At 48.7% G+C, this 19,696-nt stretch overlaps 1 protein-coding gene across 2 annotated transcripts in view; it reads left to right on the top strand.

Annotated features, from left to right (window-relative positions):
* The window catches only part of SPOCK1 (SPARC (osteonectin), cwcv and kazal like domains proteoglycan 1), a 479,410-nt gene that overhangs the window by 404,137 nt on the left and 55,577 nt on the right, over nucleotides 1-19,696 (top strand). For both annotated transcript variants that reach the window (XM_038772269.1, XM_038772270.1), the window contains one exon: nucleotides 18,317-18,431. In XM_038772269.1, coding sequence (XP_038628197.1) covers nucleotides 18,317-18,431 — 115 coding nt within the window. The remainder of the gene's footprint in view (nucleotides 1-18,316; nucleotides 18,432-19,696) is intronic.

The following is a 19,696-nucleotide window of genomic DNA, read 5'->3' on the forward strand; positions in this document are numbered from 1 at the left end:
TAGCCTGCTTGCTGACCTTCCTGCCTCCTGAATCTCCCCACTTAAGTCCATACTTCATTCTGCTCCCTGGATCATTTTTCTACAAAACATTCAGTCCCTGTTTCCCCACTCCTCAAGAACCTCCAGTGGTTGCCCATCCACCTCTGCATCCAACTGAAACTCCTTACCATCGGCTTTAAAGCACTCGATCACCTTGCCCCCTCCTACCTCAACTCACTGCAACCCAGCTCACACACTCGTCACTATGCCTTGATCTGGTCTATTTCACCAGTGACCCCTCACCCACATCCTGCCTCTGGCCTTGAATGCCCTCCCTCCTTATATCCGAAAGACAATTACTCTACCCCCACTTTCATTCATTCATTCATTCAATCGTATTTATTGAGAGCTTACTGTGTGCAGAGCACTGAACTAAGCACTTGGGAAGTGCAAGTCAGCAACATATAGAGACAGCCCCTACCCAACAATGGGCTCACAGTCTATAAGAGACAAACAAAACAGAACATGTAGACAGGTGTCAAAACCATCAGAATAAATAGAATTATAGCTATATGCACATGATTAATAAAGTAAATAGAGTAGTAAATGTGTACAAGTAAAATAAATAGAGTAATAAATCTGTACAAATACATACAAGTGCTGTGGGGAGAGGAAATACGTAGGGCGGGGGGCGGTGGCTTTCAAAGCCTTACTGAAGGCACATCTCCTCCAAGAGGCCTTCGCTGACCAAGCCCCCCTTTCCTCTTCTCCCACTCTCTTCTGCATCACCCTGACTTGCTCCCTTTGTTCTTCCTCCATCCCAGCCCCACAGCACTTATGTATATATCTGTAATTTATTTATTTGTACTGAGGCCTGTCTCCCCACCTCTAGACTGTAAGCTTATTGTGGGCAGGGAATGTGTCTGTTCATTGTTGTATTGTACTCTTCTGAGCATTTAGTACAGTGCTCAGGTCACAGAAAGTGTTCAATAAATACAATTAATAATAATAATAATAATAATGGCATTTGTTAACCACTTACTATGTGCAGAGCACTGTTCTAAGCACTGGGGGGATACAAGGTGATCAGGTTGTCCCACATGGGGCTCACTGTCTTCATCCCCATTTTACAGTTGAGGTAACTGAGGCACAGAGAAGTTAAATGGCTTGCCCAAGGTCACACAGCAGACAAGTGGCTGAGGCGGGATTTGAACCCATGACCTCTGACTCCCAAGCCCACGCTCTTTCCACTGAGCCATGCTTCTTTATATTAAGAAAGAAGTTCAGGCCAGTGCTGCTGGGACAGGCTGCAAATATATATAATATATAGCACGGTATGTACTCAATAAATATAATCTGTAATTGATTTTAATGTCAGTCTCCCCCGCTAGACTGTAAGTTCCTGGTGGGCAGGGAATATGTCTATCAACTCTGTTGTAGTGTACTCTCCAAAGCATTTAATTCAGTGCTCTGCACACAGTGAGTGCTCAATGAATTGCACCATGATGACTGAGACCAAATTCTTGACTTTCTCAAGCGCCTCTGACTTCTTGCCTTGCCTTTCCCCTTCAACCATACTGCAGGTTTCCCCCCCACATCTGACCCCTTCCCCCTCCATTGCAGGAGGGCTTGCACCCAGATTGGGGTTGCAGATTACATTTTCCCCCCCAAGACAGGTCAGCTCCCAGTATCTCTTTGGGCCAGCCAGGCGGGATGACCCTGGAAGAGGACATGGTGCAGTTTAGCTTGTCCAAGCTTTTCCTGCCTTCTCCAGATTTCAGAGTTAATTATCCCCCTCCATGGTGGCAGGTCAGGCAAATTCGTGCCATTCAGTGCTTCGGAAAATAAACTCCTTGGCAAAGCGCTTATTGTGACATCCAGGACAAGTATGAGCATTCCAGCAGCGCCTCCGGAAGAAGCTGCGTCAGCTCACCCAGCTCATCAGTGAACAAGTGTGTCTTGAGAGCAAAACAGGAGGAGGGAACTGTACCAATTATTTTCCTGCTTATTTGAATATCTTCCGTGCCAACCCACATTTCACTGACAGGGAGAATGGTTCCCTCTTTTCCTCTAAATAGCCCTATGCAGAGTGCTACATAATTAGTTACTCCATGCTTTTGTTAGAAACACATTAGGAAGAATAACTTCATACTTGTCAGATTAGGCTGAATGCATAATTAAGTCTGTTGATAAAGCAATTACCTGAACATGATGGTGCTCACATTTACCTCGTCAGAAAATGAAAATAAGGATTATATTGAATTACTAAGCACACCCACCTCAGCGCCAAACAGTCCCTTTAAAGATGGAGAAGGACACACCGGTAATTATCATGCCTGTAATTGGGCACCGTGTTGTAAGTCTAATTAAACCATTACAAATGCCTTTGATTAGGTTCACAATCATGTCAGTTTTGTTTTCCGATACTCAAAAAAAAAAAACCTCGGGTTTTTTTTGTCTTCATGCTGGTATTAGAAGTGGCCAACGTGTTTATAACACTTCCAGTAGGCAAAGGTTTTGGGACACAATCACGGGAGCCGGGGGAGTTTCAAGAAGCCGCTATTGCTCTGATCATGAGCCTTAGGCTAGGACATGGAGAGAAGAAGATGATGTGCAGGAAAATATTGGATGGAGAAAGCTTGATTCTGCACAGTCACTATGCAGTGCCTTTCTTTTGAGGGAAGCTAATTTAATGAATTTGCTTTGAGATTCACAGAAATGATGGGTTATTTTCTCTCAAAGCCTCATCCCTGAAGTCTGGCAAGCAAGACTCAGAATTCAGAAAATGTGATTTCCCCATTAGATATAGCCACTGGTATCCTTTATGACCTTGAGAAAGTAACTTACCCTCTCTGGGCTTCAGTTTCCTTTCATCTGTAAGATGGAGATAGATGCCTTTTTATGTTTTTCTCCCCTGCCCCAATTAGGGTGTAAACTCTTTAGTGGACAGGGAAAGTGTCCTCTGTTACTCTGGACATCTCCATCTGGATGTCCGCCCGCCACCTAAAGCTCAACATGTCGAAGACTGAGCTCCTTGTCTTCCCTCCCAAACCTTGTCCTCTCCCTGACTTTCCCATCTCTGTTGACGGCACTACCATCCTTCCCGTCTCACAAGCCCGCAACCTTGGTGTCATCCTCGACTCCGCTCTCTCATTCACCCCTCACATCCAAGCCGTCACCAAAACCTGCCGGTCTCAGCTCCGCAACATTGCCAAGATCCACCCTTTCCTCTCCATCCAAACCGCTACCCTGCTAATTCAAGCTCTCATCCTATCCCGTCTGGACTACTGCACTAGCCTTCTCTCTGATCTCCCATCCTCGTGTCTCTCTCCACTTCAATCCATACTTCATGCTGCTGCCCGGATTATCTTTGTCCAGAAACGCTCTGGACATATTACTCCCCTCCTCAAAAACCTCCAATGGCTACCGATCAATCTGCGCATCAGGCAGAAACTCCTCGCCCTGGGCTTCAAGGCTCTCCATCACCTCGCCCCCTCCTACCTCACCTCCCTTCTCTCCTTCTACTGCCCAGCCCGCACCCTCCGCTCCTCCACCACTAATCTCCTCACTGTACCTCGCTCTCGCCTGTCCCGCCATCGACCCCCGGCCCACGTCATCCCCCGGGCCTGGAATGCCCTCCCTCTGCCCATCCGCCAAGCTAGTTCTCTTCCTCCCTTCAAGGCCCTGCTGAGAGCTCACCTCCTCCAGGAGGCCTTCCCAGACTGAGCCCCTTCTTTCCTCTCCCCCTCGTCCCCCTCTCCATCCCCCCGTCTTACCTCCTTCCCTTCCCCACAGCACCTGTATATATGTATATATGGTTGTACATATTTATTACTCTATTTATTTATTTATTTTACTTGTACATTTCTATCCTACTTTTTTATTTTGTTGGTATGTTTGGTTCTGTTCTCTGTCTCCCCCTTTTAGACTGTGAGCCCACTGTTGGGTAGGGACTGTCTCTATGTGATGCCAATTTGTACTTCCCAAGCGCTTAGTACAGTGCTCTGCACATAGTAAGCGCTCAATAAATACGATTGATTGATTGATTGATTGATTGTCCCATCATCCCTAGCACCTAGTACAGTACACCACACCAAGTGGGTGCTCAATAAATGCTACTAGTCAATCGTATTTATTAAGCACTTACTGTGTGCAGAGCACTGTACTAAGCAGTTGGGAGAGTACAGCACAACAATATAATAGACAAATTCCCTGCTCACAACACGCTTGCAATCTAGAGGGAGAGACCAACATTAATGTAAATATATAAATTAGATATGTCCATAAGTACTGTGAGGCTGGGAGGGGGGATGAATAAAGGAAGCAAGTCAGGGTGACGCAGAAGGGAGTGGAAGAAGAGGAAAGGAGGGCTTAGTCAAGGAAGGCGTCTTGGAGGAGATGGGCCTTTGATAAGGCTTTGAAGAGGGGGAGAGTACTACTACTACTAATACTGTTACTCTCTCTAGCTCTTAGATTATGGGCCCTGTGAGGGACAGGGAATGTTCTATCTAATATTTACCCCAGTGCTTAGAACAGTGCTTGGCACATAGTAAGCACTTAACAAATACCATTATTATTATTGTTATTTTATTGTTGATTGTCTTGTGTCCACCTCAGCACGTACCATAATCATGATTATTGTCATTTGCTCATCTACTGATATGAACACCTTGACATAATAGGGTGTCAGCTACAGCTGGTCCTAACAGAGAAGCACTGACTTTGTTACCAAGGCTACATAAAAACCAAGCACTGCCATACTAATCCAGGCCAATGACCTACCCAGCCCACTTTTCTTTTCCTGGCAGTAGCACTAATGGATGCTTAAAGGAGAGGTGTGCTCTTTGGTGTGTCTCTTAAAGATTGGTGACATACCAATCTTACTCTCCCAACTTTTTGCCTCCAGCAAGGAACCGCCAATCTACCCAAACCCATCTAAAGTCTTCTAACATCCCAAACTTTTCCCACTAAAAATCCGCTGTGGAATTATCCAGCCCTTCTCGAAGTGAATGTCTTGAAGAACTCGTTCGGTCCCATAACTTCAACTACCATCTCTGCATGGATGATTCCCATATCTACATCTCCAACCCGGACTTTTCTCCTTCCAATCCCATCCCTTCATATCTTTTTAAAGCATTCGTTCCTTTCTTCCCTCGATTGCTATCTTCAACTGTTTCACTCTCCATCATTCTTCTTCCCAACGGCTCCTTCCCCACTGCTTTCAAACATGCTTATGTAGCCCCTATCCTAAAAAAAACCCTCCCTTGACTCCATGGCTCCCGCCACTTATTAGAGAAGCAACGTGGCTTAGTGGAAAGAGCACGGGCTTGGGAGTCAAGGAGCTGGGATTAGAACCCATGACCTCTGACTCCCAAGCCCATGCTCTTTCCACTGAACCATGCTGCTTCTCTGTAGATATATCCACTTCCTGAATCAGGCTATGACAGATTCCCACTCAAAGTAATAATTGTGGTATTTGTTAAGCTCTTACTATGTGCCAAGCACTGGGCTATACCCCTGGGATAAATACACAATAATCAGATGGGACAAAGACCCTGTCCCTCATGGATCTCACAGGCTGAGAGGAAGAACAGCTATTTAATTCCCATTTTACAGATAAGGAAACTGAGGCACAGAGAAATTAAGTGACTTGCCCAAGGTCATACAGCAGGCAAGTGGCATCGTTGGGTTTAGAACTCAAGTCTCCTGACTTCCAGGCGTCTGCTCCTTCCATTAGACCACACTGCTTCTCATCCTGGCACCATGGGATTTGTGGATTAATGCTACCGCCTTTACCCCGCTGCTCCCCTGCTCCTATCTCTTGGAGACTCTCTGTTCCTGTTCAATCAATCCAAGTTTTTATTGAGTGCTTACTGTGCATAGAGCACTGAACTAAGTACTTGAGAGAGGACAATACAGCAGGGTTGGTAGACATTGTACCCTGCCCAAAAGCTGATTGGGTGGGTGATAGAGAGTCCTTTCACTAACTGACCAAGGAAGACTCATCCTTTAAAAAACCCAAAGCTTCTCTAGAAATCTATGAGCAGCAATCAACCTGTCAATCAGGGTTAATTACTGAGCAGATTCTTAATCCAACAGGAAAACTTCATGATCACTGCCCTCAGGGAGTTTACGGTCTAAAGGAAATTCTCAGCTAGACCTAAAGAAAATAATCTTTCCCAGACAAGTGAGCTGCTCCTCCTGGTGAATCCCACCCCCTGGCATGGGGAGAGATTCTGAAATGAGACTCCCTCCTCCTTCTCCCTGCAACAGTTACCTGTTTCAGAACATAGGCGTTTTATCCCAAGTATATTATACATTTTCCTTATCTTGTTTACCAGACTTTTGTAATTGCTTTCCTTGCCTTCCAGGACAAATGCTGTTTCAAGAGCCCTGGATTTAAAAATCCATTAAGACACAGAGCCTGGTCTTAACCTGCCTATGCTGTTTTAAATAATAATGCTAATAATACTAATAATAGTGGCATTTTTGTTAAGCACTCACCATGTACCAAGCACTGGAAGAAGCTTTAGGGTTGTTACAAGATAAACAGATCAGACCGAAGGCAGGGACTAAGAGGGAGGGAACATAGGGTTTGAATTCCCATTTTCCAGATGAGGAAATTGAGGCACAGAGAAGTAAAGTGAGTCACCCAAGGTCAACCAGTAGATAAGCGACAGAGCCAGGATTATTACCCAGGTCATCTGACTCCCAGACCTGTGCTTTTTCCATTGGGCAATGCGGCTTCTTGCTCCTCATCTGTGTGTCTGCAGTTTTCTAAGGTTCATGAACCTTTTGGTCTACTGGGGTGTGGCACCCTACCTGCAGCGGGGCTGGCACTGAAAGACAGAATGACGTCACGGCTATTGTGTTGCCAGGCGGATGTGACGCCTGCTAAGAGAAGTAGCATGGCTTAGTGGAAAGATCATGGGCTCGGGAGTCAGAGGATGTGGGTTCTAATCCTAGCTCCACCACTTGTCTGCTGTGTGACCTTGGGCAATCCACCCAACTTCTCTGTGTCTCAGTTACCTCATCTGTAAAATGGGGATTAAGACTGTGAGCCCCACATGGGACAACGTGATTACCTTGTATCTACCTCAGTGCTTAGAACAGTGCTTGGCACATAGTAAGCACTTAACAAATACTATTATTATTATCATTAGTGAGGTCAGGGGAGTCATGTAGGTGTGTGTTCTAGAGAGGCATGCCAAGCGCTTAGTACAGTGGTCTGCACACAGTAAGCGCTCAATAAATACAATTGAATGAGTGAATGAATGACAGTGCAGCTGACATTTGGTGGATTGGTTTGGTGGATAGAAGGAGTTTATGTTTGTTGGTGTTTGTAGAGTTAGAGAGTCAGACAAGGGCTGAGAGGAGAAGTGCTTGAGAAATCGGCACCTCCACCACAAGACACTGGTTAGCATGCAGACCTGGCAGACAAAAGATCTCCTTTTCCTAGTTGAGGCCCACATCCTCTCATGTGGCCAGATTAGAGGGCCCCAAGGCCTTCCATTCCAAAATGCCAATGTGAAAGTTGTTTGGAGCATCCATTGTGGTGAGTCCAATCCAATCCACCAGGGACCTTCGCTGAGCTCCAGGAACGTGTTCTGACTGGGCTGTTTACTCAGTCCAGATCCCAGGGCAACAAGGACTCCTTGGGCCTCCCCCAAAGCCGTTCTCAGGGCTGCAGCCTGGGTGTTGAAGGCCAGCAGGCTGGCATCACTGCAGCTCGGATTGAGGGAAAAGGTTTGATCCCAGGCCAGGCGGCTTGTCACTGGGGCTGGCCTCGGCCAAGCCTCGCCTCACAGGCTCACTTTACTTGGTAGCCGGTTTTGCCATGGTTTGTTCTAGAGGGTTTCCCCCAGGAATTCATTTTGCTGAAACATTCATTCATTCATTCAATCGTATTTATTTAGCGCTTACTATGTGCAGAGCACCTTACTAGGCGCTTGGGGAAGTACAATACAGCAATAAAGAGAGACAATCCCTGCCCAAAACAAGCTCACAGTCTAGCTCTGCCCGTTCCCAAACTCCCAGGTTCCATGGGCCAAGAACCAGTAAGAACCATGAAATGACTTTTGGCAGGAAAGAACTGGAAGGAGTCCCATGCCAGAATTCCTTTGCCACCCCTTGGCTTGTAAAAATAAACCCACCTAACAGTAAATCAAGTGGCAGTGGACCCAGAGTGCCCCTTAGTGGTTTTGGGCCCCGAAGATCACCACTGTGACGGTGATGATGACATCTCCTGGCCAGAGTGGACGTCACTGTGTCCGTAAGGAATTGGGCGAGTGGGCAGATCAGTGGCTCACTCATGTCAGCTTAATCGACTCAGCCAGCTCCATGAGTCTCCATGTAGTTCAGCCGTGTGCATGCTCTCACCCTCCCAAACCAAACACCCCCTCAAGCTTAAGGGGGTTCCTTAGAGCTTGGTACTTTGAAGTGTAAAAATGATTCCTCTCTTCATTCATCTTTCTGGGTCTCTCTCTGGGTCAGACCTGGCCCCGAGAAGTTAAGTGACTTGCCCATGATCCTATAGCCAGCAGCATCACCCAGGCAAGCCAGGGCGGGCTTATGTTCAGGGCTTGGTTCAGTCAGTGATCCAACCTGGATTTTTATCATTGTCAAAGACGCTGATGGCAGAATTTAAATCATGTAACAACCAACTCATCTGTGGCTTCTCATGCTACCCAGTGCATCACCCCAGGGGCCTCCTTCTCTTTGCTTCGAACCTGTCATCCTGCATTCCCCTCCCCTCTCGTTTGGACTCACAATATTGGTACGAGGCAACTGGAGGCTTGAAAGGGAGCTTCAGTGAGAAAGGAAGGGCAGTGGGGCAGTGAGGGCACAATGAAGAGTGGAGAGACTGCGGGAGATAGCTTGAGAATCAAGAGAGTTAGGGTCGGAATCCTTTCTGCCAAGGGCAAATACAAGATGTGAGGTGGTCTTTTTCTTGGACAGTGCGAACCCGTCCAGGCAGAGTGGACTCTGAATCACTCTACTTCACAATGGGTCCAAGTTGGTTAAATCAGACTTTGGGGTGGGTTTCTGTACAATCTCCTCTGAGGAGTTGAAACTGGGCTCTGTTTCTTTGGAAATTTCCCTCGCCTCTGCCCCATAAGTGCTGGTAGTCAGCACCCCCCTGTCCATGGGCCAATGTCCCTCACGGTTGGTGCAGGGAAGGCTTAGAGATCAGGCCGCCAAACTGGGCCACATTAAAGAGCAGTGGGTGAGGGGGAGGGGCTTGGTCAGACGTACCTGAAAGAGGTGGATTGTGCCAGCAGAGAGCCACTCTGGAAGCATCATGTAGGAGGGCTCTCTTCCTGTCTGTGGTGTCATCTACTGGGATTGCTGCACTTTCCTGCTATTCCCTCAGCGTGGTCCCCTCCCATGTGGTCTGTGGGGGCTGGGAGTTGAAGCTAGATGGGGGCAAGGGGAGGCCAACTCTGTTTTCTCCAGTGCACAGAGTGAGGGTTCTGGTTCACCAACCGATAAAAGTGCACGTTGGTACCTGGAGCTGTTGACCATCCCCCAAGGTGAGGTGGCTGCATTGACTTGGACATAACAGAGCTGTGGGCCATGCTACCATTGGGTTCATCTGCGGGGCCTCTGCAATGGATTGGCGCCATCAGAGACTGGCCTGGATTGAGGGAAGGGCACAGAACGAGGAGTTGGTGAGATCTGGAATATGGACCCCCGCCACACTGCCGGTTCATGTATGACCCTGGACATGCCATCTTCTCTCACCAGGCCCCCATCTCAATCTGTAAAATGGGTCCAATAATTCCCATACGATCCTCTCTGCCTCAGTCCACGACTAGATAGGGAGCTGTGGGTTGATTTGGATTGGTATCAGGTCCCAAGGGGTTTCCCTCAGAGGGACTGCCTTCTGCACCAGCTCCACTTTCTCCCCAAGCATCAACCTTTTCTCTCAACGCTTCTCTTTCGTAGACATTCCTACAGGCGTTCTTTTTTCCCTCCCTCCCTTCCTCACTCACTCCCCTCAGTCCGTCCCTGTCTGTCTGTCTGACTCACTAGACTATAAGCTCATTGTGGGTAGGGATTGCATCTACCAACTCTGCTGCATCGTACTCTCCCAAGTGCTTAGTACAGTGCTCTGCACCCAGCAAATACCATTGATTGATCTTTTGCTCCCCATGCTGCTCACTACAGCAGCACTCGAGGTGCAAGAGGCAGATTCTGAACACTGTTACAGATGGCAAATGGGATCATTAGTGAAGCTAAATTTCTGCAAGGGGAAATGCCACTTAGGTTCACTGCCTCTCAAATGTCTCAGAGCAGCAGTATTCTTGGGCCCCAAATGTGAAGGTTTTGTTCCATCTTCCCAGTCTTCTGCATCCTAATCAGGAAGGAAATCTCAGATCTGCTACTCAGTGTGAGATTCCCAATGTCCCTGGTCAGGACACCTGGGAGGGAGACTGTTTTGGCGGTTAATGGCAGGGACAATGGGTTAAGCATGGGTTCTGGGTTGAAAATGATGGGGAAATCCAGAATTGCAGCTCTGCAACCACCTAGCTCCTGGAACCAGAATTACACTTGGCTCCTTGGGTTGACATTTGGTGTGCCACGGAGTAGTGAGGGAAAGCTTCCAGAGGATCTCCCATTCCCAGGTTCTGAGGACTGGACCATCTCCCTAGCTTGTTAGAACCCTCCTCCTTGCCTCTGCAGCCTCCCTTCCTAGGGTCCTGCGGGTCATATTGCTGCCAGACCTCCATTACGTTCAGGGAATGGCATCTCGGGCCCAAGGGGAATGGGGTGGAGGGCTCTATTGCCTCTTCTCCAGTATCCCTCCTTTACCGATGTTTGACCATGGCGACAGGGAGGGGAAGAAAATGCTGTACCAGCTGCCCCAGAAGGGAGGGCAGAGCTGGGGGCAGAGTTCCTCCTGAGTCTACCTGCCCTGAGTGTTGTAGATGCCTGGGGAAGAGGTAGAGGCCTGGGGTGAGCAGCAGATGGGCTCCCTGGCCCCTTCTCAGCCTCCCCATCAGGGCCTCACCCAAGCGCCATGGTCACCTCCAATTCCAGGAAACAAAGGTCAGTAGCAGGACCTGGGATGGTTGACACCCAGAAGGGGGTGAACCTGGGTGCCCCACAGCTGTGGAAACTTCCCCGAGCAAACACAATCTCCTCCAGCCTCCCCCCAGAGAGGAGGTGGTGAGTCTGATTCCAGGTGTAGTCTAAAGTTTGCAGTGAAAATGAGGTGATGATGATGACGACAGTGGTGATAAAGTCTCAAGTCAAGAGTGACCAATGAGCCTCAGTCCAGGCACAGAACCTATGTGAAGGAATGGATTTTAGTGCTGGCAGTTTGCCCAGCACCACTTGCATTTCTTCATCCCTACCGATCTTTGTTCCTGATGGTGCAGTGGGGGCAATGAATAATTAGACAGGCATAGGGCTGGAGGCGGTGCCAGGGTACATGACCACAAAGAGACCGTAAAGGGACCACTTTTTAAATTTTATTTTTTATAGTATTTGTTAAACACTTACTTTGTGTCAGTTACAGTACTAAGCCCTGGAATAGATAGAAGTTAATTAGTTTGGACACAGTTTGTGTCCCACATGGGGCTCACAGTCTTAATACCCATTTTACAAATGAGGCCCAGAGAAGTGAAGTGACTTGCCCAGGTTCACACAGCAAACAAGTGGCAAGGTCAGGATTAGACCTCAGATCCTTCTGACTCCCAGGCCTGTGCTCTATCCGTTAGACTACATACCTATCCCAAGTGGCCAGTAGCTGACATTCCTTAACTGCCTCACAATGGCATCCTGGGAAGGCAGCAGGAGAAGGCAATAAAGGAGGAGATTAATCATCTGTGGAAATGGCACGATTACAGGAATGAGCTACATTACAGGAATGAGTCTACTCTCAGAAGTTGACTCCACCAGCCTAGTTCCATTTCACTCTGTTCTCCAGGATCCCCAGCCAGGACCGCGACAGGTAAGTGAGAGATAGAGGGAGGTTTCGGCCGTAGCTATTGTGGACAGTGGAGTGTGGGGAGCCGTGAATTTCCCATCCATGTCAGTTTGCCGTGAGTAAGGAATTCTTGCCTGATTGAAAGCAGCTGCTGATGGGGTTTTAAAAAGACTCGAATCCTTCTCATAGTGGGCCAGGGACAAGTCTGCTTCAAGGCTGCATGAACCAAGACGTCCAGGGAGATGGCACCAGAGTAACATGTCTGCTCAGGCCTGCTGATTCAGAGGGGACGATAATTTCCTCAACTAAACTGTATGCTCCTTGAGGGCAGGAATCATGTAGAGCAACTCGTATTGTACTCTCCCAACTGTTCAGTACAGTGCTCAGCACATACTAAGTGTTTGATAAATCCCTTTGATTGATGGAAGGGGAAGGAAGTACCCACTGGCCAGGTTTTGAGGAGCGGAGGTGGAACTGGGCAATGGAAACACCAGAATAAGGCACCAGTAGGGGGCACTCAGGAGGGGCTTGACAATTCTCTCTCACCCCTCACTTCTCCACATTCTGCAGGAGATGAGGCCAAACCGGTTGGAAAAAATCTCTGTAATCCAAGTAGAAGAAAAATGGCCACTTTGGTTCAAACCTCTCTATGGTTCCTCAGCTAAATCAACATGACCTCTTCCAGGGACTAAGGCCTGGGAATGAATTTAATAAGGGAATATGTCTACCAGCTCTGTTCATTCATTCATTCAATCGTATTTATTGAGTGCTTATTGTGTGCAGAGCACTGTACTAAGCATTTGGGAAGTACAAGTTGGCAACATATAGAGACGGTCCCTACCCAACAGCGGGCTCACAGTCTAGAAGTTGTAGTTGAGATTCCCAAAAGGAGGCAGTGAACTCAACTTGCCGCTTGCACTGGGCAGCCCAGGACTGGATGGGCTTTCTCAGGGCCCATTAAATGAAATCCAAACTCAGGGGCCTCACCACTTCCACCTGCATCCCACTCTGCCCATGAATTAATGATTAGGAACTCTAGAATCCTGATAGATATAGAATTCGCTTTAAATCCACAGACTTTCTGCAATGTACAACACTCCCTAAGTGATTCTCACTTTCCCTTCTTCTACCCCACTCTCTCCCCTATGTCCAGTCTGCTACTGGTTGACATTTCTGGGTGCCCAGCTGAACCCCCATTCCTATCATGGGGGGACAGGGGCGTTGAATGAGCTCCCTGCAATCTTTATCCCTCTGAATTGAATAAGAAACTCTTTTGGGCAGGGTGGGATGCTGCAGTTTCAGGTCAGGCTCCAGGCCAGTGTTCTGGGAGGGTAAGGAAGGGTATGAGAGAGGATGCCCTCCCCTCTGCAGCCCAGAGGCCCATGGCTGTTGTACTCTCTCAAGTGCCTAGTGTAGCACTCTGCACAGTAAGGACTTAATACATACCATTGATTGATTGATTGATTGATAGATATTAGACTACTCTGCCATTTCCAGAGGCCCATGTCAGGCCCACTGCAATGATGAGTTCCTGGTTGTTTTTCATTGAATTTTTTCAGATCCTTTGTCTGCAAACTGCTGCTGTCACATTCTGCTGTACCCGATCAGGCTTTCTTCTCAGATGTGTTCAAACTACAAAGGAACTGATACAAAAAAAATCACCATATTGTTAGCAGTGAAAGTCAGTGTCCTGCCTGTATCTACACAAATGTGATAAGCCTTGAGGTATAGATCATGATGCTTTGATCTTCAGAAAGCCCTGACTTCACCTAGAAAAACTGGCAGGCGATATCTCGAAAAGTGAGTCAGATGATGTGCCTTATACTCTGTGCTTTAGTGTCCTCATTTTTCAATGAGATTGTGAGAGGAACAACATTTCTGTGCTGTCCACTGTACCTGCGCCCATGTTTTCCTCTTTTGCCTACCCCAGCTGACTGATAAAGAAACAGATGTTTGTGAAAGGTGCAGTTTTACAAGTCATCTAAGCAGCAGAAGCAGATTACCTGCTCTGATTGAGCACCGAGAGCCCATCATTTTGCCAGTGTCATGGTAAAGAAGCAGGAGAAAATAAAGGGATGTATTCTAGGTCCCAGAATTGCCGCAAAATGGAAGGGCTCAGTTATGTGGCCCTCGATTCAGGAATTTGGATGATCCTCGGGCAGGCTCGTGCAGGGCATGGGAATCGGAAGGGCAAGGTTGTGGGTGACCCCACCTCATAGGAACAGAGAGGGCACTGATCTGGGAGGAGAGAGAAATGTGCTCTTGACCCCTGCCTGAGGCCCAGATATCCCCAACTTTGGAATCCGGACATTCAGGGCATGAGGGCCTCAGAAAGGAAGCTGGGGCCAATGATGAGGAAAGGAAGCAATCCTGGGGGCAAGACCATGGCTGTGGAATAGTGGGCAGTGACTCCCATCCAGCCCTTAAAGGGATGAGGCTCAGAGTAGGCAAGAGGATGACCCTCACTCCCACTCAGCCTGGCCCAGGGAGTGGTGGGCAGGTCGCCATATATCTGTTCCTGTAGCTAATGGTTTGATGGACATAGGAAGCGGCTTCCCCACAAGTATACAGATGCAGATTGGATGCAGCATTGGCCTGTGGGAAAGTGAAACAGGCTTAAAAACATACTTTCCGAGCATGGCTGAGGTGACTAATCACACTGAGGAAAAGTATGGCTCTTCCCTCACAGTCTGTCTTCCCACCCGGTGGCAAGAACCTCCCAAAGTGATGGGACCAATGTATCATGAGATAGCTTTATTTATCTATTTATTTAATGTCTGTCTTCCCCTGTAGCCTGTGAGCTCATTGTGAGCAGGGAATGTGTCTGTTTGTGTTGTACTCTCCCAAGCTCTGCACCCAGTAAGTGCTCAATAAATACAATTGAATGAATGAATAGCTTGTTCTATCACCCTTGGCAGGTGAGCTGGCTGGTCCAGTGCTTCCTGGTGGGGTTTGGGTTCCCGGAGCCTGAGCCTCACTGAAATAAATTAAAGTGGCTGTGGAAGTAAGATACAGCTTGGCCCCAGTAACCAGGGGAATAATACATTGTCCAGAAATTTCAGTTTCCTCTAAATTCCAAGAGCTCATCTGTGAGGAGGATGAGGGGGAGATCCAGATCAGACTCCTCCTTCCTCACCCCCTTCTTCCTCTCCCCTGTCTCCTGTCGTCCCTGCCAGCCACAGAACCTTCCCCTCCTCTTCCCTATTTCCCTCCCCTAATGCTCACCCCTTCAACAGTTTTGTGCTTGGGAAAGTATCACAGAAGCACGCAAGATGTTCCCTGCCCACAGTGAGCTTTCCCGCTAATGTGGGAGACTGGCATAAATACACCCCGTGGCACAACCGTGCCGGGTTCCTCAAAAACATGGGTGTATCCTAAACAGCTGTATGGTGGGGTACTTTTTTCTGCTGACTGCTGACTGTGGCAGTGGTTTTTGATTCTAGTGAATAATTTATCCCACATGGATTGACAAACAGACTAACTCCTTCTGGGCACCGCTGCCTATGAACTCCTCTTTCCATCAGTGTCTTTCTTTGATCATTTTTATAAATTCATCTGCTCTCTTTAAAATCAGTACAAGACTTCTTAATCTCCAAATCTGAGCTGGTGGGGTGCTTCCAACGTTTTCATCTGTTTGGTCATTTTGCGATGATGCATTGGATTGTCACAGTGTGGAACAGTGATGGCTGAATCCCTGAGTTGTATGTTTCATGGGGTGGCTGTATCCCGGTGTTTTCCTGAAATCAGAAAATATGACTGTATATTTATACAAGTGTCGTGGAAGGGTTTAATAAAATAAACACACCAGTAAAGGGCTAGAGGTGGTCTGGAGGTTTATATGAATCAGTGTGTTGGGAGATAATTGGGAAGGTCTTGTTGAAGGAGCAGGGATTTTAGGAGGGCTTCGAAGATGGGGAGAGCTGTGCCCTGTTAGATTTGGGGCTGAGAAGGAAGTTCAGGCCAGGGGAGCAACCTGAGTGAGGGGAAAGAGGCGCTTACTTCAGTACCCTGAACACAGTAAGTGTTCAGTACATGCTCAGTCCGAGGCTTGGTCAGCTGAAATAAAAGGTTTCTGGGAAAGAGCAGAAGCAGAGATTTTTTTCAGGAAGTAGCAAGTACCCCCCTTGCCACTGTCTCCTCCTAGTTGGGAGTGAGCACATTTTTGGCTGAGAGAGGAGGGGCCAGAACTAGCCTCCTCCCAGGAAAGAGACTTGCCTCCATCCTCACTCACATTCACTCTCCCCACTCTCCCTCACTGTTGCCCCCACTCATCCTCACCAATGCCCCCACTGACCCTGTCTGTTGCCCCCACTCGCCCTCACCCCACTTTCCCTCACCCTCACAGTCCTCTCTCTCACAGTCCTTTTGGTTCAGGCCCACCTGAGGGCAGGGGATGTGTTGGCCAACCAGGTGGGCAGCTGCAGTGGCAGCAACAACAGGAGACCATTGATGCCAACACAGCCCCAGCCAGCAGGGTCACCTATCACCTCCTTCTCACTTGCCAACCTTCTCGCTATCCAACCTTGGCTTCACTGACTCTGTCCTCTCCTGGTTCTCCTCTTATCTCTCCGGTCGTTCATTCTCAGTCTCTTTTGCGGGCTCCTCCTCCCCCTCCCATCCCCTTACTGTGGGGGTTCCTCAAGGTTCAGTTCTTGGTCCCCTTCTGTTCTCGATCTACACTCACTCCCTTGGTGACCTTATTCACTCCCACAGCTTCAACTATCATCTCTACGCTGATGACACCCAAATCTACATCTCTGCCCCTGCTCTCTCCCCCTCCCTCCAGGCTCACATCTCCTCCTGCCTTCAGGACATCTCCATCTGGATGTCTGGCTGCCACCTAAAACTCAACATGTCCAAGACTGAACTCCTTGTCTTCCCTCCCAAACCCTGCCCTCTCCGTGACTTTCCCATCACTGTTGACAGCACTACCATCCTTCCCGTCTCACAAGCCCACAACCTTGGTGTCATCCTCGACTCTGCTCTCTTGTTCACCCCTCACATCCAAGCCATCACCAAAACCTGCCGGTCTCAGCTCCGCAACATTGCCAAGATCTGCCCTGTCCTCTCCATCCAAACCGCTACCCTGCTTGTTCAAGCTCTCATCCTATCCCGTCTGGACTACTGTATCAGCCTCCTCTCCGATCTCCCATCCTCCTGTCTCTCCCCACTTCAATCCATACTTCACGCTGCTGCCCGGATTGTCTTTGTCCAGAAACGCTCTGGGCATGTTACTCCCCTCCTCAAAAATCTCCAGTGGCTACCAATCAACCTACGCATCAGGCAGAAACTCCTCACCCTCGGCTTCAAGGCTCTCCATCACCTCGCCCCCTCCTACCTCACCTCCCTTCTCTCCTTCTACAGCCCACCCCGCAACCTCCGCTCCTCTGCCGCGAATCTCCTCACCGTGCCTCGTTCTCGCCCGTGCCGCCGTCGACCCCCGGCCCATGTCATCCCCCTGGCCTGGAATGCCCTCCCTCTGCCCATCCGCCAAGCTAGCTCTCTTCCTCCCTTCAAGGCCCTACTGAAAGCTCACCTCCTCCAGGAGGCCTTCCCAGACTGAGCCCCCCCTTCCTCTCCCCCTCCGCCCCATCTCCATCCCCCCCGCCTTACCTCCTTCCCTTCCCCACAGCACCTGTATATATGTATATATGTTTGCACGTATTTATTACTCTATTTATTTATTTATTTTACTTGTACATATTTATTCTGTTTATTTTAGTTTGTTAATACGTTTTGTTTTGTTCTCTGTCTCCCCATTCTAGACTGTGAGCCCACTGTTGGGTAGGGACCGCCTCTATATGTTGCCAACTTGTACTTCCCAAGTGCTTAGTACAGTGCTCTGCACACAGTAAGCGCTCAATAAATACGATTGCTTGATTGATTGCCACTCATCATTTTTCATTGGTAAGTGAATAAGTGCTCGCTGCAAGTCTTATAAGCACTTATTTACCCTCCACTGTTCCCACAGCCCTACCTGGGCCCTTTGGATCAATCAATTCGTATTTATTGAGCACTTACTCTGTGCAGAGTCCTGTACTAAGCACTTGGGGGAGGACAATGGAGTTGGTAAATGTGACCCCAGCCCTGAAGGAGCTTACAATCTAGCAGAGGAAACAGACACTAAACTCATTTACAGGTAGGGAGGCAACTGAGTAGAAAAATATGTACATAAGTGCTGTGGGGAATGTTTATAGAGTACTGGTGTGTATCAAGTACAAACAGAAATGAGCATGCTGTCATCACACACAAGCCCAAATCAACATAGCCACGTGACTATGTGCCAGTCAGGGCCCCCCTGAGGGAGTGGGAAGTGGGGAACAGGCTGGTGCTAACGGCCGGGGAAGCTGAGGACCCGGCTGACAAGCTGAGACTCTGATGTCTTTCACTCTCCTGTTGCAGTGCAAGCTGGAGTTCCATGCCTGCTCTTCCGGAAAAGCCATCACAGCACGGTGTGAGGGGCCCTGCCCGTGTCTCCCAAGCCAAGAACCCCCAAAGCCGAAGGCCGAGAAGAATGGTGAGTGGAGATGCCGGGAGTGTCTTGTTGGAAGTAGGGGTGGACTGACTGTAGCCTACCCCTTGGGGTCCACACCCCCAAACCCCCTCCAGGAAGAGTGGCTTCCAAAGGATCCATGCCTTCTGGATGGGCTTCCCCAGGGGAGGCTCGTCCCGGCGGGCCTGTTGGCAGCTGGCACATCTGAATGCGGGAGTCCAGGACCACATCAATGTTTTCTTGAAACCAGCTCCTCTAGCCAAAGAAATATGGTAGGTTCTTTTCAGGGCTTAGTGGGCAGTCGGCAGAGGTCATGGGAGAGGTTCCAGCCGGTGGCTGGCGGAGGCCTACCTGGATGATACAGTTAACTGTTCCATGTTCTCGTTATGTGATTTTCTGAATTTCCCAAGGCCACCTTTCCAGCTGGGCCCGAGATGTTTCTCGGGGAGTCAGTGCTGTTCCCTTCTCAGATGGAAAGGGTGAACACAGCCTGCTTGATGCTCAGCAAAGAGCCAGGGGCTGGGAAGGGCAGGGAGGAGGGGCGGCAGGCCAGGAGTGTGGTTGAGCATGTTCATTGGCTGTTAGTCTGGGAGAGCCCAGCAGAGCGGTTGTATGTTGTACGTTGGCACTGGGAAATCATGGAAGCCCAATACCCTGGGGCATACACCCCCTTTACAAAAGTCTTCCACATCTATCAGGGAACCCCTCATTTGGTAGTTCTACATCCAAGAAGCAGCACTTGTGCAGCTCTCCCATCACAAAGGAACAGTGAATGGAAGTACCCTAGCAAAGTGAAGACTGAGTGAGTCTCTCCAAGCTTCTTGCCATCACCATTTATTTTAGGAGCAGAAGGAGCACCTGGGGCAAGGTGTAACTTTCTGGAATCTTTCAACTGCACATGGGACCTTTGAGAAGTCATCTCAGCCATTCCTCTGCCTTCTGATGGAGGTCATTAAGCCATTCCAAAGAAGGGGTATCTCTCCCCTGTGATTCTTTCTAAAATCTACCCTCCCTCTTCGTGAATTATTTCTCCCTTTAATGGCAAATCTCACTTGTTTTGCTGGAGGGAAAGCTTGACTCCCAGGCCCGACCTCAGAGGAGGTGAAGAACAGGGTTCTTTGAGAGTTTGAAGGGCCACTGAGTCAGAGGTGGGGTGGATGAGCGAACAGGACTAGCTATATACCTTTCTTTTTCTTCTCTGATAGCCAAACAATTGAACTGACCTCTGGTCTGTGACCGGTTAGCTATCTGCAAGGCTGATTTCAAAGACATTTGGAAATGGGGTCCCT

Source organism: Tachyglossus aculeatus, chromosome X1 (assembly GCF_015852505.1).
Source record: "Tachyglossus aculeatus isolate mTacAcu1 chromosome X1, mTacAcu1.pri, whole genome shotgun sequence".
NCBI lineage: Eukaryota > Metazoa > Chordata > Mammalia > Monotremata > Tachyglossidae > Tachyglossus > Tachyglossus aculeatus.